A 23,419-nucleotide genomic window follows, 5' to 3' on the forward strand; every position below is an offset into this window, starting at 1 on the left:
TTTTTCTTGTCTAACCCCAGGTGACCTACCTTACTTGCTCTCATGCTTTTCCTCTTTTTTTATTGTACTTTTTTCTGAGATGCTTTTCTTTGTGCTACCCAGCTTAACTTAGAGATGTTTTAGTATTACTTCGTTTGCCACTCTGGGACAATAAAAATGCTTCTATTGTATTCTAGTGCTTCCAATCTCTCTGGTTGGGTTAGGTTTAGAAGTGGCTCAACGGCACTTCAATCAATCATGTTTTTTTGGTGTTTTTTTAAGGACTGACTTTAGCTCAAGTTAGCTTCAGAATCCTCTCAATGCTGCTGATGCATGTTTTGCTGGACTTTTACCTTCCACTCCACTTTCCATTGTTCTTTGGTGGCTTGCCCTCCTTTTGCAGCTTCAGCATAACTACCGGTATAAAAAGACTTAACACACACCTATGAGTTACTGTTTTCTATTGCTTTAAATGTTTTTGTTCCTATTTATATCCGCAATCTCCTTCAATTAAAAAAGACAAAAGTTTAAAGGTATAATGGAGGATTTTCGTGAATATTTGAAGACTTGTCCTCCTTACTTAAAAAAAAAAATGCACATGCATCCCCCTATACCCGCTCCCCAGAGGGAAATGCGTGCAAACCCATTTCTCCTCATGCATGCTCTTTAAACATTGCTGTTTGCATCATTTAAACAAGCTTACTATCCAAAAGAAGATTTGCAATTTTTCCACTATGTCTGACTCACCACCGGTGAGTGAAAATGAGAACAAGCACGTATGGACGGCCTTACGTAAACATATCACAAGAATGATTAACAATTAGGAGGACCACTTAGATGATGAAAAAGAGAACATCCTTCATTATACCTTTATGGTTCAGCACAGAGCCACAATAAAGGTGAAAAAGAAAAATTCCAAGTGACCCGCTAAATAAAACCAGCAGTTTTCAAATGATAGCAACACAAAAAAATTTTGATTCATGTGAAAAAAAAGCCAAGCCTTTGTTAGAATTTGTCAGATATATTTTAATAACTTACAAAAGGTTGTTTGTTTAAATGTACCTGTTTTTTTCTCCTTTTTTTTTCTTTTTACAAATGAACCTTTGAACATTTTATTACACATGAACGTTACAAAGAAAATAAAAACTGCTTAAATAAAAGGGTGTTCTTCCTATTAAAATGAACATGTAAGGTCTGTGTTACTGATACGACTACGTTTTGTAAAAATACAGCTTTGGCTATTAAACTTTTGAGGTGATATAAAAAAAAAGTGAAAAACAAATTAGTGGCAACTGTAAAAAAAACACAAAGCAAAAACTTGTCAGACAAGTTGGCATCATCCAAGTTTAAAAATGTAAAAGCGAAAGGCTCACTAGCTTCTGTGATCCTTTCTCTTTACAGAACTCCACTATCAAATGTGGATGTCTGCAGTATTTCACCAGCTTTATACACAAATCATTAGAGCAATAACCTTCTTGTAACAGATTAAAACACTCCTTCTCACAGTAGATAAAACACAGCTCCATCGGATCTGCAGAAGAGTATTCATGTCGGGTTTAAGTGCACTGGATTGTTTTCAGTGTTGTACTTTCAATTATTAGCACTAATCCAATGATTCCCACCCAACTTTTTTGGCATTAAAACAAACATCCATAATGAATCTGTAGAAACTTTGTACAAAATATATATATATATATAAAAACATAATTGCACAGTTTTATAGAAATTATAAATATGGTGTTCTGAGCGAGTGACGGGATAAGGTTTGAAGTATCTGTAGTAGTTTAAGTGCGTCCTGTTTATTTGGGGATGAATATCTCTGCTGCTTCCAGCATCTTCTCCTTTTTTGGGATGATATGGAACTCATTGGGCTTCAAGCGCAGCCTATTTTAGCTCACAGCTCAGAAGTTTCAGACAAAATGAGCCTCTCTGTGTTCTACCTCTTGGAGGCGCCGCGGCCGCAGTCTCTGGTATACTGGTTTGGTCTGGTTTGGCCCCATTTCTTCAGGGCTGGAGCTGGGGGACTGAGACATGGACGCCTGGTCGGCTTCCTCCAGAGGCTCGTCCACTGAAACTTCTATTTCAATGCCCAGTTCCTCCTCCTCCTCGTCATCATCCTCATCCTCGTCGTCATCCTCCTCGTCCTCTTCCTCCTCAGCGCTGTTAGCTAACTTGCAGCTCTGCAGCCCCTTGGCTTTGCTCCTAGAAGGAGGCTTGTAGAAGGTTCCTGGAGGAGGCTGCAGAGTCCTTGGAGCTCTGAAAACTGTGGCGATCGTGCTGTTCTTTGACACGTTGTCCTCCCTCTTTAGAGTCCTGCTGGGTCGAACCGCCACCGTGTACGGTCTGTTGGGGTATATGGTGCTGATGGTGGTCCCTGCCGTCCCGAGGTTTAACGCAGACGGCACAGACGACGATAAGCTGCTGCCGTCCAGCTCTGAGCTTTCAGAAGGGGAGCTGGCTGCCAGCCTGGCGGCTCTGGAGGCCACTTCGTATTTATACTGTTTGTCCCATGTTCTCCTCAGCGTCTGCGTGTCGATGAATGTGCTCCTGTAATGAGCGCCGGCGCGCAGTTTGGTATTCTCAGTCTCGTCCACCTCTTCGATGGACTGGTCGCAGCTACCTCCCTTCTTGTTCTCCCAGGTGGCGCTGTTCCGGGTGTTGTTCTCATCCACCTGGCCTCGGCCGAGAACCCGCTCGGCCGGCATGCTCATTGGCCGGGAGGACAGTTTGCTGCGGGGGTGTCGCAGCTGGACCCTGCTGACAGTGACCTTCTGGGAGCGGCAGAGACCCTTCTCCCCGGGTTTGGGGATCTCAGGGACGCTTGATGACAGCATCCCATTGAGAGTCGCCGAGTCCACCTCGTCTCCTTTAAACACAGATCAAAAAGAGTCAATATTTTACCAATCCAGATCTTTCCTGATCCTTTAAGGAATGCGTTTTATGAAGCTGAAACACACTGACCGGGTTCAAAATCACTTCCATCAAGCGTTGATGCAGTCTCCTGTACCTCAGCCAATAAGTGCGCAGAAGGAATTACAGAGGAATGCCTCTTAAACACCTTTGAGCTCTGCTGTAAAATCAGAAAATAAGTATTAACAGACAAAAAAGGGGCAGATTTAAAGAAGCCAGAAGGCTGATAACTGAAAAGTTCTCACCTCTTTGATGTCTCCCAGCGACTTGGAGTGTCTGCTCAACTGCTCCTTCTCCTGCTGGCTGAGGCGGGGGTGAGAATCCGCCTCTGTGGCTGTGGTGTGACGCAGAGGGCTGAGGGGGGTGTCGAAAATCATCTGGTAGTGTCGGATTAGAAGCTCCACAATAAGTGCCTGGTAGGGGTAATCCACCAGCGAGGAGAGGGAAACCTCAGCGTCCGCCTGCCTCGGCTTGATCAGCGTTGGGCCGAAGATGATGCCGAGGTTACTGGCAGTCATCTTGTTTTCCTCCGAACACTCGCTCACCCTTAAAATTAGAGAAAAGAGACGAAGCATTAAGAAGATCAGCTGCTATGTTGAAGTATTAATGTGTTGTTTGGAGAACTTCCTCCTTTTCCTACCTGTGAAGATGCTCTATGAGGAATTGCAGGGTCTTGTAATGCTGCGGAGGCAGCTGTCTCAGCAGATCCTTGATTTTGAACAACGCCCTGTTGAGCTCCACGCTGACCTGGGTGGATGTGATGCTGTCTGGACTGAGCCGCTGGGCTTCGAGTTCTTCCACGATGATACTCTGGCATTCCTTGGCCAAACCGATGAAGTCGTTGTAGTAACGGAACAGGATGAGCGGCTCTGGAAGCTGGAGAGGACAAAGTGGAATCAGCAGACATTCCAGCAAAAGTCATGTCTCTTTTTATCTTAAATGCTGTGAGAAAGCAGCCTACCTGTCTCAGGTAGAGCTTGAGAACGTTGCTGATGTCGTGGGGGTACAGTTCAGACAGCTCCACCAGGTCTTTGCCATTCTCAAACGCCTGGCACAGCTTCTCCACCCGAGACTTGGCACCGTTCACGCGGTAGATCCCCTTCAGAGCACAAAAACAAAACGCTTTCAGCACGGCAGACTTGGACGGCCTTTTATGACTCACAAAGGAGAAACCAGAGGCCAACGCTTAAAAAACACAGAGAGAAAGGCCATGCAACCTGAAAACTGTTTAGTTAACTTTTAAATCAAGGCGTGTGTCATTTTGCTTATGCGTTTCTCTTAGAGGCGAAGAAAGAATCTTATTACCGGTATTCAAATCTAATCTAATGTTTATTTCCTATCTTCGATTAACAGGATGGATTTCAGCAGTCAGTAATACTAAAAAAATATTTTTAACATTTATTTATGAGAGATTATTCCTCACATCCAGACTGAACTTTATAGGGATTTCCATAATTTAACCTTTTCAGCTCATTTGGTTTTTGAGGCCATTTCAAGTTGAAAACTAAAAAAACAAAAAAACAAAAAACAAAACAGGACTGTTATATAATTAAATGCAAAACTTTTTTACTGGTTCAGTAATGCAGCGGTCACAATGTTTGAGTTATTTGTGATTTAACAACGAAAATGTCTTTTTTTGGCCTTGAAAAAGATATTTCTAAATAAATAATTGCAGAAACATACTGAAAATCCTTGAAAAGCCAGCAGATTCTAAACTTCCCATTCTTTTCTGTAACTACAGCACATTAGAACTGAACCAGTTGAAGAATATTTCATCCACAATGGTTTTAGTGGGCAGTCGGTCAGACAGAGCTGCCATTTTAATTTGCCTCATAAAAAAGGAATCTAGTCAAATCAAACAGCTGAAATCCACTCTAACGACACAGCCCTGGATCATAACATCATCAATTCTGTATCATCAAAATGTACCGAACAGCATTAAATCAATAAAATTAAAAGAAAATGAGCTAAATTGCATTCTTTTGTCTATAAATACAGGAATTATCATTCATGTTTCATTTCAGAATAAAAAAATAAATCATTGTGTATCAATGGTGGATAGTTCTACACTAGATAGGCCTGTATATCTGGAAGCAAAAATGTTAAATACCTTGATATTAAGCGCCCTGTTCTCTATTTCAGATGTGCATTTGCGGATGATGAAGGGGACGCCATCAGGGGTGTTTTTGGCGGTCTGGGTGAAGTCGATGCCGAACAGGTGAAGCCTGCCCTGCAGCTTTTTATGGCCGCACTGGATGGCCAGGGTTTCCAGGCACTTCTTGTGACAGGCCAGGGAACACTGCAGACCAGACATTTGAACAAAACGCCATAAGATAAAACGATTCAATAACAAACCATGGATTAAAACTCCCTTATTATTCTTATAAGGAAGCATAAATAAAAAGAAACAGGAAATGCGTAAATATGCAGCTACAAATAGGAATCTGATAACTGCTTCATGGGAACCTAAATTTAAGCCAAGATTTCCTTATAACCAGAACACTGGAGCCACATGAATGTTTAAGTCAGTTTCCTGTCAATATGTCAACCAGCATTACATAATCTTTTTCCACTAACTCCTTTATTTGCCTTTCTTGGTGTATCTCATAAATATGGACAGAAACTTGATCTTAAGTCAACAGCAGATGGAGGCTTCACAAGGATGATGGAGAGGACTCTTCAGAAGACAAACAAAGCCTCTTCAGTCCCCCGACTGAGACCAAGCGGCGGTTTTGGTCTCCAAGGAGAGAATGTGACCATTTTTAAACTTTTCCTTTTAATTCCCTCCCTTTCAAGCGTTTCGATTGGGGGGGGAAAGTGGCTTTTTTTTTGTTGAAATTTCTGCTCCCGCGGGTGATAAAGAAGCTGTTGTGCGACTTTGGCAGTCTTTTTCCTAAGGTTGAATGCAGCGAGCTGGAATTACTAAAAAAGGTCTGAACAGTAAGGTTTTGGCCTGGATGGGTTTCCTTGTGTTCATTAAAAAGAAACAAACTGAATCAAATAAAGCGAGGAATGTGAGCTTACCTCCTCACACTCTGCTCCATGAAACACAACCAGACTGTCGCATTCTCTGCATTTGGACGGAGCGCGAAGCTTCCTCAGCTTGTGTGTCTGAGCTGCTTTGGACATCTGGGTGTTTCTGAATGGTCCTGGGGTGCTGGCTGTCTCTATTATCATCTCACTTAAACCTGAGAGTGAAAAGGGGAAAATTGGCTTTAAAAATAAAAATAAAAGGAAAAAGAACAAACTCTCTCCAATAAAAATGGTCAAATACATCCAAATACATCCAATAAACAGTTCTGGTTTCACTCACCGTTATCCAGCGGGGAGGGGGGCTCTCTTTCATCCAGGTCATCAGCAGACGACATGGTACCCGTAGAGGGAGTTCTAGGCAACCTTCTCTTGAAATCCCCTGAACAAAATGGCAGAACACACATGTAAGCCCACATCTCAGATCAGAACGCATGTGTACCTAATGCTCCCAGTGAAATTACGGAGATGATCCGATGTTTTAAAGCAACATCTGGAAAGGTTTTGGATTCCAGCCGTTGATGCTTAAACAACTTTGTGAAAATGTTGGTGATTAGCATCAACAAAGGTTGATTAATGGTTGCTAACGGGACCATTACGTATTTATATAATACTGAAGAACCCAATGAGGAACTCTAACCTGGGATACATTTATAGCACATCGTTTACACCTTTCTGTTGGTCAATGGGGATGAGATGAGCAAATCCTTAATAATGAGTCCCAATTGATTATGCACACATACCAACCCACACCAATCAACAAGGGCTATTTGTACCTAAGCTTTTGACTGAGCTGTTCTGCTGGGAGGAGAACCTCTGCTCCAGGCTCAGGTGCTGTAGATGGTCTTCTATTACAGACCAGTCTTAAAAACAACTCTGATTAGTTTAGAAGGTGTTTTACAGCCGAATGCCATTACCATGTTTCACCTTGACGACTCACTTCCTGTTTTGCATATACGCCTAAAGAATTCCCATTTGGTCTCATCATCCAACAGCATTCTCCATAACTAGAGTGAATTTCTTCTTTAGACCCTTCAGACTAGCAGCAGATCTCTACAGCTCCTCCAGATTTACCGTCTGATAAATCCCCGTCCAGCGTATCAGTTTAGGTTGAAGAGGAAATGCTTTCTTTCCATTTCTGGGTGAGGGATTAAACCATTATAACCCAATGTTTAATTTCCAAGTATATTATTAATCAAGTATGTTTTAATTGAATTACATTTTATGGAATCTTGGAATATTTTAACCAAACTCCTTTAAACTCCATAACAGTTTTGTCTGACAGTCTGTCATGTATTTTAGTCTTTAAAGTTATAGGGAAGCGGCTGTTCCAACAGTTGCATTTCCTAATTCTTCCCAGTGATGCCCAACTTTAAACGAGTGAATAAAGTGAATGTGATTGGTCGTTTATCAAAGGGGAGGGACTGTTGTGGTGGAAGGTTCGCAAGTACATTTGGTTGTGGCCGGTTTTTTGGAAGCATCTTGCTAACCAGTTAGCAACTTAGTGCTAGTAGGTTCCCAATGGGAAATTCCATTGGGACCAAGTAGCACTAAATTGGTGACTTAGAAACAACACTGTCAAGGAACGCTATGGACAGCAGAAACATGCAAGAGGAGGAGAGTTTAGTGTCGGAGGTCGTGGATGAGTCTCCTTCGTCATCCATTTTTTATTTAGAGGAGGAAAGTGGGTACGAAGTTGTTGTGGAAGAGGACGCCAGGGCGGCAGAAGCTTGGTTTAGTGTAGAAGGTTTACAGCCGTACATGTTTGAGTCCTTGCCTCGCAACATTGCCAGTTCTGTTAGCTCTACGCCTGCCGAAGACACAGATGTCCATCCCCGTGAACACTGGGATGGAACTCAATAGGAAAGGAAATGATTCTGATTTCTTATTTCAACTGTTTCATATATTTAGCCTGGGTGCCAGTCCGAACTTAGTCCCGCCCACAAGGTTTGAGTTCGGGGAAGTTCGGTCTGGCTCTGCTCCATAGTAGTGCGAGTATTATCGCCCACTGTCAGGCAATCCAATCAAATTGTCAGGGCGGGCTTTATACGATGATGGACAGATGATCAAGAGTAACGTAATCAACCACGTGACCAATGCGCGCTTGGGTGACAACAATAATGGCTGCCGCTGGAGAGTTTGGGTGAGTAGATTCTGCTATTAGGTCTGTTCTAGAAGATATCGACAGCAAATTAATTTCAAAAGAGGAACAGAGAAACGCAATCAAGTCTCATCTTTTTATTCTAGGCGTGCAACTGCACGCTTTGATTTTTGTGGACAACAACTATGCCTCGCTTAACATACGTCACGCACTCCGTTGCTCTTATTGGTTGTAGGTCTATCCAATTGAGTGCAGAGGCATTTTTTTTCCTGGTTCGTTCGAAACACGCCCCATAATCACAGCTCTATGGAGCAGTATCAGACTCATATTCTGACTAGAATTGAGTCGGACTACGTCAGGCTAGCATATATTAGCTGCAACATATGAATCAAGATGCTATGACCGAAAAAATTTGATTGACAGATAACCGTTGATATATGATTGGCTGACGTATAAAAAACTGGCCTGCTTAAGATAACGAAAAAAACACAGATTTTAAGACAGGATTTTTATTTTAAATAGAGATTTTCTAAATTTTGGGACAATATAATCTGATAGAGTACATTTATATACATGTTTAAGCCAGAATGATTTGAAATTTAAACACGACTTCCCTATGACTTTAAGATGTTTGTTCACTCATGATATCCAACAAACCTCTGAGTTCTTCCCAAAACAAACAAACAAATTTGTTTATCGTTACATTACAGTTGTCACTTGACAGCAGGGGAGCATTAGAGTCATATTAGTGTTGCTCAAAATTCAGCAAAGAGACATCCCAGTGTTTGGTTGCCAAGGTTGCCTCTTGATTGTGAGACAACAGTAACTTTGTTGGGTGAACATCAAGTTCATTCCACCAAAAATGTCTGCTGCCCCAGGGTGCATGGAGAGAGCCTGTGATTGGCAGAGTCTCTCCTGTTATTTCATCATGGCAACCTCATGTTCTTTGGCAAGTAGGCTCTCTGGGAAGCCAATTTCAAATAATAAATTATGGCCTCAATAGCTTAGTCTGACAGCAAGAGATTCAAATATTAAGTCAAGGTGCAACAGGGAGGGTGGGGTGGGGGGTCCAGTACCTGGACTTGCAGTGGGGGAGTCCATGGAGCGTGACTCGCTGCTCCCTCCAGCGCTCTCTGTGTCGCTGCACATCCCTCCGCCCTGACTGGCTGAAGCCCAGGGACGAAAGGGACCCTGGATTCGAAGTGCTATAAAAAACAAAACAAATATAAAACTAAGATGAAGTGTAAGCAGGTGACTGCCATGAGAAACAACCTCTGATTTGTCCATTTGGAACAAAAGAAGAGTGATGGATTGTCAATAGTTTAGTAAATAGAGTTCCTTAATCAATGATACTGATATCAGTAAAGTACAGCTGTTCTTTTTCTTTTCTTTAAATAAACAGCTCTGACTCAGAATGTCTCCTTCTCATCTGTAACAGTTAATTATTAAATAAAACACGTGGTTTGCAAAGTCACCACTGCATTTCATTAAAAATGATATCCTAGTTTAATCTAAACAGCTTGCATAACCATACTGTAGCTGTTTTCATTGTTCATATTGTGGGTCAGTATGTGGTTCTAGTGAGAAAACAAAGATCTAATAAATTTAGAGCAGCTCAACCTTCTGCTATGAAGCTGGACAAGCACCTTTCTGTAAGATTGATCTGAAGATGATTAACCTGAACCACCAGAAAACAGTGATCAGTCCAATCATCAAACACTACAGAGAGAAAGTGAGCAATAGCATTTTAATAAACGGCACAACAATTAAACATTAGTGGAAGAATCCTGGTTTATTGAATATTTTGTACCGAGTCAGATGATGCTTATGGAAATGATCAACTTACATTTGTTTTGATTAGTTTAGATCAAAAAATGCAAAAAGTGACCCATTAGACCTAACTAATGGTTTTGAATATAGTATATTAACAAATACCATTCTTGGATGCTTTAACAGCTTTTAATTTTATTTTGCCTAAAGAATGACATTAAAGAATAGGGATTTTTTTTTTTAGATCTAGATTCCTTGTCATTGGCTTGGATACTTTCTGCTTAACTTTTACATAAATAATATCTTTTAGAAGACAAAAACTAAATCAAGGCTACCTCTTTATGAAAACTTGTACAATGAAACAAACTGTTTCATGTTTGAAATGGTAACAGTTTCCTATTGCAGATGTTATGCTACTCACCGGGTCGTCAGCGCTGTTCAATGACGTTCCAAAAAAGTTTCGTGAAGAAAAACCGTTCCTGTCTTGTTTTATTTAGCATTTTGTAAATACCATTGAGTTCTGTTGGAATAGTCAATATCTCTCCGCCACCGGAAACGGAAAAGGGGCCTGTTTACGCTTAGTTGTAGTCTTTTCGCAAGGCCCAAGTATTTCTGCTTCACTCTGTGTACTCCGACGTCGTGGTGCTAACGTCTCTGTTAAACACTTTAAAAAACTCTGAAAATGGAATACGAAAGGTGGATTCTTGAGGAGGACATATTGGACTTTGAGTTTGACGGTAGAGGATACCGTCGCCAACTAGTGGTCTGGAGTGTGCAACGCTTCAGATTCGAACGGGAAGCGGAAGTTTATAAGCGGTTGTGATGTATCAGAAAAAATAGTTCTGGGATTTACAAAATGCTAAATAAAACAAGACAGGAACGGTTTTTCTTCACGAAACTTTTTTTGGAACGTCATTGAACAGCGCTGACGACCCGGTGAGTAGCATATTATAAAAAAAGAACGTTTAAGGTTGTTTTAAGGACATTATCGGACATGCACAATGGAAGCCATTCTAAAGCAGCCAGGGGGGGATTCTGCATGAGCCAAATAGCAGAGACAGGACCAATCGTCAAAATTTTGGTGTCGATCATTCGATTTCATCCTGGACACTACAGAAAATGGGCTAAAAGTGTTAAAAACCGGAATTTTCCTTTAAATAAGAAAAAAAGTTGCACATCCATTTTTTTCAGGTTAACGTTAAAAGAAGCATACCTTGGATATCAGTGCCTCCATTGGAGCGTCTCTCTGCTATTTTGGCGTGCTGGCTATTGCTTTGACCGTCCACGTCTTCCCCACCCAGAACGTCAGAGGTGACGGACATCTGCGACAGATTGCTGTGAGACGAGTGGCTGCCGCTCAGTGAACGCTTGTTTAAAGGCAGCCTGAGTCCGAAAAAAAAAGAGCAAAACATAAAATAAACTGAAATCTAAGTAGAGCAAGGTGAGCTAAAACTTAGAGCATTTCAGAAAATGTAAAACATTCAAACCCATTTTAATTTCTCTGAGTGATAATTAGATTAATAGATCCTCAGCTGAAGAAACAGCTGCTTATTATGTTTGCTAATACAATCAGCAATGACGGGATCCACCCTGACTAATCCTGATATCATGAGATCAGAACATCAAACATACCAAACAATTACTGGATAATGACGACTAACTGACACTGAAGTGTCCAGCTCATCTATAAACCGTGCTTCCCATTGTTACCCCAAAGTATCCCACAATACACCATCAAGTAGGTCAGTGGTCTATATTTAAGCTTTTCAGGGAGCAGTGTGGTGGGTAAACGGGAGCGTGGGTGTGTATATGCTCCAAAGTTTCATTTCCTCTCTCCCAAGCTGAACTCTTTTGATCAGAAGGATCAGAAGGGGAGGGGTGGGGGTGGGTCGTGGTTGGAGAACAAAGCGCTCTCTTATTCCCCATCTGTCTGGTATGTGCATGGGTTTGTGTGAGTGATCACAAACCTGTGTCAACAATAACCAGCCCCCCCCCAAAAAAAGAAAAAGAAAAAACACTTTATAGAAATTAGTAGGACAGCTGAGTGTGTTCATATGGGGGCCTGATAATGAGAGAAGTTCAGCTAACTGAGGGGGAAGCCAACGTCGTTAGCTTCTGTGTCTGCTGACCGCAATCCTTTCCACAGGAAGCACCCACCACCCCGATTGTTTCACGCTTTCCAAAACAATTCCAGTCACTCTCTCACTCCACTTCCCAGTAGTGAGGTCCAGAGTATATTTAAAACAAACTGTCCCCTTCATTTAGTGGTCTGCTGCTCCATATAGATAATAAAAACTGATCATCTGCATATCTTATTTCACAGCCTGCAGTATATCTCCCACTTTCCTTCACATTATGAAGCCCCTCCAAGCTAATCATAAACACTGTTTTGTGGAACTTTTGCGTTTTGAGAGTGATGTGTAGTTTGTGTCTTTTGATGACAAAAATACCTCGGAAGGTGAAATGTCAAAATGCATTAAAACAATGAAAACAACACAACATTTAAAAAACAAACACTAGACGGAGTATGAGAAGTTATCTAGGCTAACTGCAAAAAAATTAAATAAAATTAATCTGCAGGTAATGCAACACAATTGCCTTCACTTCCCTCGATGAGCGTGATGTAAAAAAGAAACAAATATAACCTCAAAACAAATCTAACTCCTCCGCTTCTTTCCTTTGTTCTGCAGTTTGACTACTCTAGGTCACAGACAAGAGGCTCTCGGTCACACTTTCAAACTGCACAGTTTGCACATCAACAAAACAATCAGCCATGTTCTCACTTTTGATTGAGTAATTCTGATTATTTATTTAAACGAAGCCTGTGTTTATGCTTAAATGTTTCCTTTTAACATAACATCATTTGATGGAGGCAGTGTTGTGATATTTCTCTGCTTTCTATATAATTATAAAATTTTTTCAATATGTAAAATATTTTATTACTGTTGGCAGGTTTTTTATTTGTCCTTTTGAATGAATACCGGTTGCATGGGGTCTGCAAGGTGATTTTATTGTTTAATGTCGCCAGACCACATAGTCAGTGGTAGGATTTCCATGTGATTGTGGTGATTGACCCTCATGAGTGATTGGCATCAACAGCAAACTGGAGCATCCCTATAATTGTTTTAGAATTGAATTAATGGAAAAGTCTTTTAGAGTTGATAGATAAAAGCAGATGCTTTGGCTGACGGTAACCAGATAAGGCTCTGTGACTTCCCTCTGTAAATAAATGTCATCACTGTTTACCATGACATCTCATGGCATCATGTTACACCCAGACTTCACACAGTGGCTAAACAGGAGCCGCTTGTCATTTTCAGTCTGGTATGTCAGGCATCTCACCAGGCGTTATGAGTGACAGTTGAATCCGACGACTGCGTCTCCAGGCGAGGCCCGTCAGCCGGCAAACTCCTGACGAACTCGATGTAACGCTGGCCCGGTTCGTACTGCTTGGCGTTTTCACACAGACTCTGGTGGTTGATGGGTAAAGACACCACCTGGGCCTGCTGGAGCTGGAACCAGTTGACAGTGACCTGCAACGAGGACCGACCTGATAAATCATTCTGCTTTATTTCACTCTCCATTTGTCAGCATGCAGGACATTAAAGCTCTGGACATACAGCTTTGAGGGTGAGGTCGCACTGGGAGACCATTTCTCTGATCTGAGTGATGATTTCACTCTTGGTGTTAGCCAGGTCCACTCTCTTCACGCTCACATCAACCTGGCAGGCTTTGCAGTGCTCCCTGGCCTCCTCCGCCTGTCAGAATGAAGACATATAGCTGCTTATTTTTAAAAATAACATGAATAATTGTCTGCAGCGATAATCAGCGGAAGAAAAAGAAATCAACTGAAAATAAAAATCTAAAGAGGATGCACTCTACCTTCTGCAGGGCCTCCTCCTCCAGCCTTCTCCTCTTCTCCAGCTGCTTGGCTGCGGCTGCGCTCCCTCCTCCTGCTATCTGCTCCTCCTCCAGGCGGCTGGTGCTCACCTTGGCCTTCTCGTACTCCTCCTGCCGCTGGGCCTGCAGCAGCCGGGCCTTCCTCAGAGCGCTCTCTGCCTCTTGCTGACAGAAACAGAACAAAATTGTTTATTCACAGGCAGAGAAGGAACTCGCACTCTGCAGTTATCAGTAGCATAAAAATGCTACTTAAAAAATGAAACCATAATTTAGATATAACATGCAACAGAGTTTATCATTTTGCAATAATAAATCTTATATATTCCCTTTTTAAATACAAAAGGAGTGCAAAAATCGGAGCAACTGCTGGTTATACTGTTAGGGAAGCGGCTGCTACTTTGGATGACCTCATGATAAAAACAAAGCACTCTCAGTCAGCAGCTCACCATTTTCTTCTGCTCTCTCTGCCACTGCTCTTTGACCTCTTTCCGTAGTTTGTCCAGCTCATTCTTTCTGGCCTGGAGAGGCTGCGAACAAACACACTCCGTCTTTAGAACCTCTCGCTTTCCTTTGTTAGTCATGATTTCAATCAAAATAAAAATGATGGATTACCTGGACAAATTTGTTGCTTTGGAGTACTGCTGCGGTTTGAAGTACCAGCTGACTGTATTCAATGTCGTTTTTGAAAGCAGTGGTGTACGTCTCGTGGAACGGCATGAACTCCTGAAGCGTGGGAGGGAAAGCCCTAACGTCAGCGCTCGGAATGCATCAGATACAAAAATGAGTCGCCGCAGCATTTTCTCACCTGCTGACTTGCAAGCGTCTTGGCAGTTTCTGCCATTTTGGCGTAACTTTTGGCACACTCGATATCTAGAAACAAGAACAGAACATTTCAAGCTCATTTCTGAAGGCTGCTTTTGTTGCTCTAATCAATAGCTCTTTACGGCCCGTCCTGTACAGTGTAAATGCAAGGCTTTGTAGGTTCAGCTGAAACCATTCATTAACTAGTCTAACAAACAAAAGATCTCACACTACAAACTCAAACCTGGAGCTGAGATAATATCAAACAAACCTCCAGTAAATCCCCTCATTCAGACTCTCTCTAAAATGTTTTGTTTGGACCTAAAACCAAATATAAAGCTGACCAAATAGTGCTGACAAGAGGGAAAACCCTGGGACTGCATTACATTCGACACCAACAAGAAAGGGAATCAAACACAACAAACATACAAATGAATTGGAGATATACACACAAATCATTCGCCAACTTAAATCAGATGATTGACAGCTTGAAATGTGTGGCTAGAACCTGAAAAACCCATACAGGTTATGTTTACAGCAACACTCTTCAGAGTGGAAGTTGTGACTTAATGATTTTAAGCTTCAGTTCTAAAACATCAAGGCAAAGGATGGTTTTTAACAGTTGTTAAATACTGCTAAGAGTTACAAACTAAATTTAGGCATTATTATTACAGTTATTTAGACGGGTAATGTGTTACAATCTGAACTGTCAGTTTTGACTAAACCTGTGGGATTCAGGTATTTATGAAAAACTATTACAGACGTTAATTTTGTAATTGTCAAAAAAGATAATCAGTAACATTATTTTACATGGATGGAAATATTGTAAAGAGACGTATTACTTGCTAACAAAAGTAACTTGTAATATAAAAAATGTCACATTTTCGGACTAACTTTCCAGACACTGTTGAACTTTCAGGCTGGGCTCCTCATTGAGTGAGAATTATTCATGACTTGGAAAAACATGACTTGGTCCCCCTTCTGGTGTGTGGTAACAAAGAAGGTAGGATTTTCTTTATTTTCTAACCAGTCAATCACTAGTCCAAGTTAGTCACGTTACAGGGTTTATACACGAATGAGTAACTCTAATTTAATGCCCGTACCCATGACTCTCATACACATACATATGTATATTAGGGGTGGAGCGGTTCACAAAATCCAAGGTTCGGTTCGGTTCACGGTTTCGTGGTCACGGTTTTCGGTTCGGTTCGGTATATGTTGATTGTTAGTCTGACGTGTTGGTCGTGTTGCTGTTAGCATAAACAAAACATGTTGCACAATGCTTGCACACTGTTTTTATCCACAACTTTCTTTCCGCCCTCATCGTAGGTCACTTGAAATGCAGAGTGGTCCAATACAGCAGAACTATAACGTGCTGCTTCCGACTCCTGTTCTTTCCCACTGGTCATACCGACACAATTCGCCACAACAACTGATTTTTTTCTGCTACACCCGGCTAAGCTGCTTCGCTTCTTCTTCTTCTTGTTTACTACTGGTGGTTGGCTTTGGTCGCAGTACCGACACCTTCTGCTCTGGAGTGTAAACGCTTCGCCTATGAGAAAAAGGAGCCGCGCATGAACCGAACGCAACACACGCGAATCGAACCAAGACAGTCGAACCGAACGGTTTGGACAGTTTTCATAAACCGTTCCATCCCTAATATATATATATATATAATACTTTGTCATCTTTAGAGTCGACAGGCTGCAGATATCCAGAATTCCTTGTTTTCCAGCCATTTTTGTTGAAATATACATTTTCCCATTCTCTAGCTACGATCGACAGGAAGCAGTTCCATGCAAACACGCAGAACCAGTTATATCTGATATAATATATCTGACGAAATTGTTTTAATGAGCTTTTTTTTTTTTTATAAAGCATTTTAAATGCCACGATAAACACATTTAATGAATTTTAATGACAATTAAGGCCTAAGTTTAAATAATTGAATCCCTGCATTAAAACCAAAATTTTTAAGGAAAACAACTGAGAGAAATCTGAATCAATGCTGTCATATTTTATTTACAGCCTTGCTCTCTGAAGGTGCTCTTTCTAACTCACCCACACTAAGCCTTTTCTCCACCCATGCCAGGAGCTCCTTGGTGTACTTGGACGACGCCTTGGCATAGAGCAGCACCGACTCCACTCCGCTGTCCTGTCGCTGCAGGGTCCTGTCCACTTCTTCGGGCCGAACCGGAGGAGAAGGCCCTGTGATTGCAAAGGAAAAAGAAGAAAAGAGGATAGGTTTAACCGACGGACACTAAACATGAGATCTACAAGTGCACCATATGAATGGTTACAGGGCGACATCCAGGACTGTGAGTCAGGGGGGGAAAAAGCTATCTGACCTTGGCTAACAGTGATATGGGCTAATACCATAGAGGCTAACCAACACTGACAGCAGACATGTATTAGGTCAGTAAGGTGTTTGCTTGTTATTGACTTAATCCTTCAAACAACACAAGCAGTGTGTAGAAATATATGCCCAGAAACATAAAGCAGCAATAGCATCTCTGCATAAAAAGTGATTCACACACCACTTATCTGCACATTTTTAGCTGTAGTTTTTTTTTTAACCTCTCAATCTATTGGTGCTCAGGGAGAACAGTAGCTGTGTCCTCCATTTGAATTACCTGGTGGATCATCTTTCTCAGGACCGGATCCTCCAGATTCCACAGAAAGGTTCTCAGAAGACTGAAAGAAAAAGACAGAATGCTTAAAAAAAATAAATAAATACAAAGCAGGGTGGAAAGGAAGCATTTCCTACATGGAAAAACAGAACGCTCCAGAAACATGCATGAAACAATCCTTATCAGAGTCCACTTCCTCCTAAGATCACTTTTACAGTAAAAACTCCAGCAGGAAAACAACAAGGCACACTAAATATGTAGCACCGGAGGAGGGCCATTTAGGTAAATGCGTCAGCCAGAGAGGGCTTTGTTCACCCCTGAACTCTGCTCTCTGCAGGGTAATCTTTCACATGTCTGGCTAGACAATTCAGCTTCAGTAAGCCACATCCTGGTGTTAAAACTGGGGCTTAAAAGTAAAAAAAGACATGACTCTTTTTTTTATTATTATTATTTTATATTAGATACCTTTCTAAAACAGACTTGAGCCCATTTGAATCAGCTGTCGGACATAAATATTTACTTTTCTTACCCTACATCTCTTAGTCAGGGGGAGCCCCAACACCGATCCATTCTCTACATCTCCCATAAGGAAGTCAGACACTCTGGAGGAAAAATCAGAAAGATAAAAACTAACTTTAGGGTGAAAAATGGAGAAAAATTACCCCTGAAAATCAGTAAAACTCATTCTTTTTGGTTTTAAAGAAAGTATAAAGATTCAGAATTACAACAAATAAAGTGGGGAGTTATAGATTATTGCTTGAGCTATGAGATGGATTAAATGTTAAAATGACTCTGCTTCCTGTTTCCTTTTGGGTCTGACCTGCAGATTCTGATTTGACTGATTTACAGTTATTTTTTCAATCCAATTTTATGACAAAAGACAGGAAAAAAATGTTGCAGGTTCGTAAGATGAGTTAGAAGCTCTTTCCATTTATGCATCAAACTTGTATTACCTGATGAAGGTTATACAAATTTATGCATCAAACTTGTATAAGCTTTATGACAGCAGCAACAATAAGAACATTCCAGCCAATTAACTGCTTCAAATCATAAGTAATCATTGATGCTTGGTTGGTCTAACATCTCTGTTTATTTCCATCCAGTAAAAAAAAAAGTGTTTACAACAGTAGGGTCAGACTTACACATTGCCAAAGGTGAACGCCAATGTGTCAATAGCAGAGTAGATCTCACCAAAAAGCTTCTGTTTGTTCTCCTCATTCACCTCATTGAAGTTAACACCTGGTGAAATGTATGAAAGAGAGACTGAGTCAGGATTTGGCAGGACAGCGAGCTGATGAATCCTGTGTGCCTCCTTTGTTCAGAGGCATCAGCTCCACGGTATGATTCACCATCCTGTTGATGATGTCAAAACTTCTAGAGTCACGGTACACTCCTCAAAAAAACCAAGAGTACTCGCCAATCAGATTGTGTACTGAGATTTTTAAAACAAATCAGAAATCCCCCCCCCCCCGAAAGGGTCCAAAAACAACTTTGTAGTTTAAAAAGATAAGCAGGGGCTGCAAGTGTGTATATTTTGCTGTAATCTGGCCAAGCAGTAGTTTCCTGCTGCAAGTCTAAACACAGCGATGACTGAGGACAAAATGAAGGGAGAGAGGGGGGGTAAATACGGCTGTAATCAGGCTCTACAATAAACTTCCTGTTCTGTCGGAGAAAAAAATAAAATTAACTCCCCCAAAAAGATGGTCAAAAAGCAGAAAAAAGGCACAACGATAAATGCGTGATGTCAAATGGAGGCGCTCTGCATCATTTCCTCCGTCCTCCCCTTCCACTGGAACAATGAACATTTCTAGAGTTCAAACGCATAGAAAGGAGAAACTTTTGTGGAAATCCAACTTTATTTCTCGATGACCACGGAGATCAGCACTTTTTTTTTCTTCTTTATGGGAAAATCTAATGTTGGAAAAAGTCATACCTTCCATATCTCTCAATAACATGACTCTAAACTACATGTATTCAATTGTTTTTTTGTTTTGTTTTTTGTATCTCTGAAGGAGGAACATAAAAATGTGTAACGGCTACAGTTTCACAATTTTGTTCATGCCTTGAAACGTGATGAAAGAAATGTCACATGTCATTTCCTAACAGGACAATGCTTTTTTTTCTCAGGTTATTTCTCAATTCAATTTAGAAATAATGATCAAATGAAACTTAAAAGAACTTCATCAGAAATGACCCACCTTCATTAACTGTTCTTGGCCTCCTCCTAACCGTAATGAATCTACTTGATTCTGGAGGCCAAACCGATTAACCAAAGCTTCTGATCAGCCTTAAATATGAGAAATTTCCAATCTTTAAGCAGCTTTTGCTCCCAGAAGGAAAAGCAGCGAAGCACATCCAGTGAAAAACAGAGTAAGCCACAGGTGACAGCCGTTTAGGATAAAATGACTTGCGCAGGTTTCGTTGTCCTCTGGAAGCTTCTAGTTAATCCCAAAGCAACTACTGCAGCCAACGGCGATAAAACGCACACGACTCCTGTGCCGTTCCGTGTCCTCCTCTTCTACCCCACCCCTACCCCCCAACAGGACATCCTGAGGCTTGCTGGAATACAATGCCACTACTCGCTCGGGCCCCAACCAACAGTCCCAAAGTGGAAGTTACATCATTGGGAAAAAATGGTATTGTTTGTATGGGAAAAGAACTACACTGTCGAATCACCCATCCGTCAGTAGCAGAGATCCCTCCAGCGTTCGCCGAGTCGAGGTGCTTTTGGTCCTGTAGAGCTAAATGTGACATTATGGCATGGAGGTAAACGACTACATAAAAAGAATTGGACAATTTCCGTAACTATTTGATCTCATGTTGGACCAAAGTTATCAGCCGACAAGAGGAAAGTAGATCAAATCTAGTCCAGTTTGATCAGATGGTGAATTTTTCCCTCGGTTCTTAAAGTGTACAGTTAGTAGTACAAGAAGAAGAGGGGAGGGGTCAAGAAGTGAGCGATTCTGACCGCCTAGTGGCAGAAGAGTCCATGGATTAGTCATCAGAAGCTTTAATGTTTGTATTCAACTTTAAGGAGCTCTTTAAAAGCAAGTCATTGTAGAAACTAGGAATGAAACAATTAATCAGATTAATCCTGATTAAGCGATTATTCAAATACTCGTTAACTAATTTTGTAATCGATTAATCATTAAATGGAGAATAGCGACTGTAAAATATACCTTTAGCTAAAAGTGCAACGCAATTAGAACAGTAATTATATCAAAATTGGAAAAAATACATATATAAATATTTACTATTTAAGATTTAAAAAAAACATGCTCTATCAAGAACTCCTAAAGTTGAAAAGTTTTAGTTTTACCTGGATTAATTTTGTAAAAAAATCTTCTTTAAGGAACGTTTGGCTATCCGATTATTAATCGATTAATCAGAAAAATAATCATTAGTTGCAGCCCTACTAGAAACCTATATAGAACTTTATTCTGGAGCTTTCATCAATCAGTGTTAACAGAGAGATTATCTAAAAGATATTTTATTGAATTTTTTACAGAAAATGTAAATTTCTTTACTTCCAGTATTTTTCCTTTATTATTTTTATGCATCTACATAAAAAATTAAGCACGATCAGACTTAACCGCTCAGTCCAAAACCAGAATTCAAAGACAAACCTAAAGTAATAACATGTTTATTAAACCCCTACAAACTGTGGAGTTACACAGCGGTTTTTCTATATTACATTTTCCTGATTGATTTATAGACTTAAAAAAAGTATCCTCAGCTTTTACGGGTTATTCCATCATTTGGTGCTCAGGTAACCAAATGGCAGAATATCTATTAATGTAATTTATCTGGACATCAGGAGCCAAAAAAGTCACAATTTGTTTTAAGAAGGAGGCATATAGTCTTTCAAAGTAGCTAAAACTGCTAATAAAATTGGAGTAAAGCTTAAGCATCAGATGGCTCTTTGTAAATAAAATCAAAGGTTTGATTTTAAAAAGCTGCCATTTAAAACACTTGAAGCGTTTGTCTGTTTTGAGGGCTTCCTATGAGAGTTAACAGTTTAAGGAGTCTAGTGTGCATTTGACCATCTCCAATACAAATGCACGCTTTGTATTGTAAATTCTCCAACCAAACAGACAGGATTTTATAATATTTAAAACCTTTACTCCATTTGTGAAAACTAAACGCTTTAAATCTGATCTTGTTCATTTCTATGAACCTGGTTGCATCATTTCAAGTTAAATCAAGCACACCAGACAAAACCCAAATTTTACACATAAATAAATGAACATATCAGTTAAACTATATGCGTATGTAGAGCCTCCTCTAAGGAGCTGAATGTTCTAAAAAACATTCCTAAAGATAGAGGCTTTGTTATTATGCTTGCAGGAGGTAGAAAAAGAGTGTTCAGCAGAGTAAGCTGTCATGAGAGAAGGGAGGATCAGATAGGGCAGAGACGGAAAACAGACCGAAGGAAGAGTGGAGGAGTGGTTGGCATGTTTTACAGGAAACCTGCCGGTTACAGCGGGTCTGTTTACATGTTTTAGACAGAGCTGGCAAGCTCTGCTCACCTTTGACAGTGGCGATCACTGTTCCAGCTTTGCTTAGGATGTCCACAGAGTTGAGGCTCTGGTGCTTCTTGATGATGGCCTTCAGGACTCGCAGGAGCTCGCCGAGTCGCTCATGGACTGCCTGATGAAGGCAATCCTGGTGCTCTGGAAGTTAGCAAAAAAGGACCAATTATTTCCAACTATGACTACCCTCCTGTAAGGATATCATCAGCTTAAAACCAATCATCATAGCCTTGTAATTTTCCCTGATTTTTCTTTCCTTATTGGAATTCTGATACAGATTAACACAAACAACACAGCTGTGAGGGAGAGGGAAACCAATGAAAAGTTTACTACATGTTTATATAAATAGAAATCTGATAATGCACATTTTATAACACATACTTCAATTAAAACCTGCTAAAATAAACACAGTTAAGCTATTTGTTAACAGGTTAAAGGAGAAGTTCGGTTTTTTACACTTTAAGCCCATTTTCTGTAGTGTCCAGGATGAAATCGAATGAAGGACACCAAAATTTTGACAATTGCTCCTGTCTCTGCTTTTTGGCTCATTTAGAATCAACCCCTGGCTGCTTTAGAATGGCTAGCATAGAGCATGTCCGATAATGTCCTTAAAACAACCTTAAACGTTCTTTTTTTAAAATATGCTACTCACCGTGTCGTCAGCGCTGTTCAATGACGTTCCAAAAAAAGTTTCGTAAAGAAAAAACGTTCCTGTAGTGTTTTATTTAGCATTTTGTAAATCCCATTGAGTTCTGTAGGAATAGTCAATATTCCGCTGCCACCGGAAACGGAAATGGGGCCTGTTTACACAGTTGTAGTCTTTTCGCTTCACTCTGCGTACTCCGACGTCGAGGTGCTAACGTCTCTGTTAAACACTTTAAAAAACTCTGAAAATGGAATACGAAAGGTGGATTCTTGATTCTCGACGTCGGAGTACACAGAGTGAAGCGAAAAGACTACAACTGTGTAAACAGGCCCCATTTCCGTTTCCGGTGGCAGCGGAATATTGACTATTCCTACAGAACTCAATGGGATTTACAAAATGCTAAATAAAACACTACAGGAACGTTTTTTCTTCACGAAACTTTTTTTGGAACGTCATTGAACAGCGCTGACGACCCGGTGAGTAGCATATTTTAAAAAAAGAACGTTTAAGGTTGTTTTAAGGACATTATCGGACATGCTCTATGCTAGCCATTCTAAAGCAGCCAGGGGTTGATTCTAAATGAGCCAAAAAGCAGAGACAGGACCAATTGTCAAAATTTTGGTGTCCTTCATTCGATTTCATCCTGGACACTACAGAAAATGGGCTTAAAGTGTAAAAAACCGAACTTCTCCTTTAACTGGTCTCAGCTTGTCCTGTCCCAAAGACAACATCAAACCAAACAGTGCATATTACTCTGAAACATGGTGATCGGTGCACCGATCCCAGTTTTATGGCTGGTCACTAATCTTTAAAGATAGCCTTATCTGCCTAATCTGATTTTGGCTAATACCGTTTTATTTTTTTTATTACTGACACTATCAGGTGATATAAGCATATACACCTTCAATGTTCCAACATTTCTCTATTAAAAAACTCTGAAACAATACTAACTTGTTCTAAGCACACATGAACAGTTAAATATAAATAACAAATATAGAACATTGGCAGTGGGTTTATTTTTAGAGCTATTATAGACTTATTTAAAATCATATTAGAATGTCCTAGTCAAAGCCTCTATCCAGGTCCACCAAAAATATTTTTTAAAACAAATGAATCTTCA

General features: G+C 40.5%; 1 protein-coding gene across 3 annotated transcripts in view; it reads right to left on the minus strand.

Annotated features, from left to right (window-relative positions):
* Positions 1-984: 984 nt before the first annotated feature.
* The window catches only part of arhgap29a (Rho GTPase activating protein 29a), a 44,403-nt gene continuing 21,968 nt past the window's right edge, over positions 985-23,419 (minus strand). The window contains exons 3-23 of one of the 3 annotated variants that reach the window (XM_038304299.1): positions 21,651-21,794; positions 18,264-18,360; positions 17,651-17,723; positions 17,125-17,185; positions 16,553-16,699; positions 14,496-14,560; positions 14,303-14,413; positions 14,137-14,217; positions 13,673-13,855; positions 13,411-13,548; positions 13,133-13,323; positions 11,004-11,173; positions 9,097-9,225; positions 6,203-6,301; positions 5,914-6,077; positions 5,000-5,188; positions 3,851-3,988; positions 3,530-3,765; positions 3,135-3,435; positions 2,941-3,046; positions 985-2,845 (exon numbers count right to left, since the gene is read on the minus strand). In XM_038304299.1, coding sequence (XP_038160227.1) covers positions 1,890-2,845; positions 2,941-3,046; positions 3,135-3,435; positions 3,530-3,765; positions 3,851-3,988; positions 5,000-5,188; positions 5,914-6,077; positions 6,203-6,301; positions 9,097-9,225; positions 11,004-11,173; positions 13,133-13,323; positions 13,411-13,548; positions 13,673-13,855; positions 14,137-14,217; positions 14,303-14,413; positions 14,496-14,560; positions 16,553-16,699; positions 17,125-17,185; positions 17,651-17,723; positions 18,264-18,360; positions 21,651-21,794 — 3,779 coding nt within the window. In that variant the 3' untranslated portion in view covers positions 985-1,889. Of the gene's footprint in view, positions 2,846-2,940; positions 3,050-3,134; positions 3,436-3,529; positions 3,766-3,850; positions 3,989-4,999; positions 5,189-5,913; positions 6,078-6,202; positions 6,302-9,096; positions 9,226-11,003; positions 11,174-13,132; positions 13,324-13,410; positions 13,549-13,672; positions 13,856-14,136; positions 14,218-14,302; positions 14,414-14,495; positions 14,561-16,552; positions 16,700-17,124; positions 17,186-17,650; positions 17,724-18,263; positions 18,361-19,319; positions 19,475-21,650; positions 21,795-23,419 lie in introns of those variants that run through there. The other 2 variants (XM_038304298.1, XM_038304300.1) reach the window with 2 other exon arrangements.

The sequence above is a fragment of the Cyprinodon tularosa genome, unplaced genomic scaffold (genome assembly GCF_016077235.1).
Source record: "Cyprinodon tularosa strain WSP-4 unplaced genomic scaffold, ASM1607723v1 ctg53, whole genome shotgun sequence".
Taxonomy (NCBI): Eukaryota; Metazoa; Chordata; class Actinopteri; order Cyprinodontiformes; family Cyprinodontidae; genus Cyprinodon; species Cyprinodon tularosa.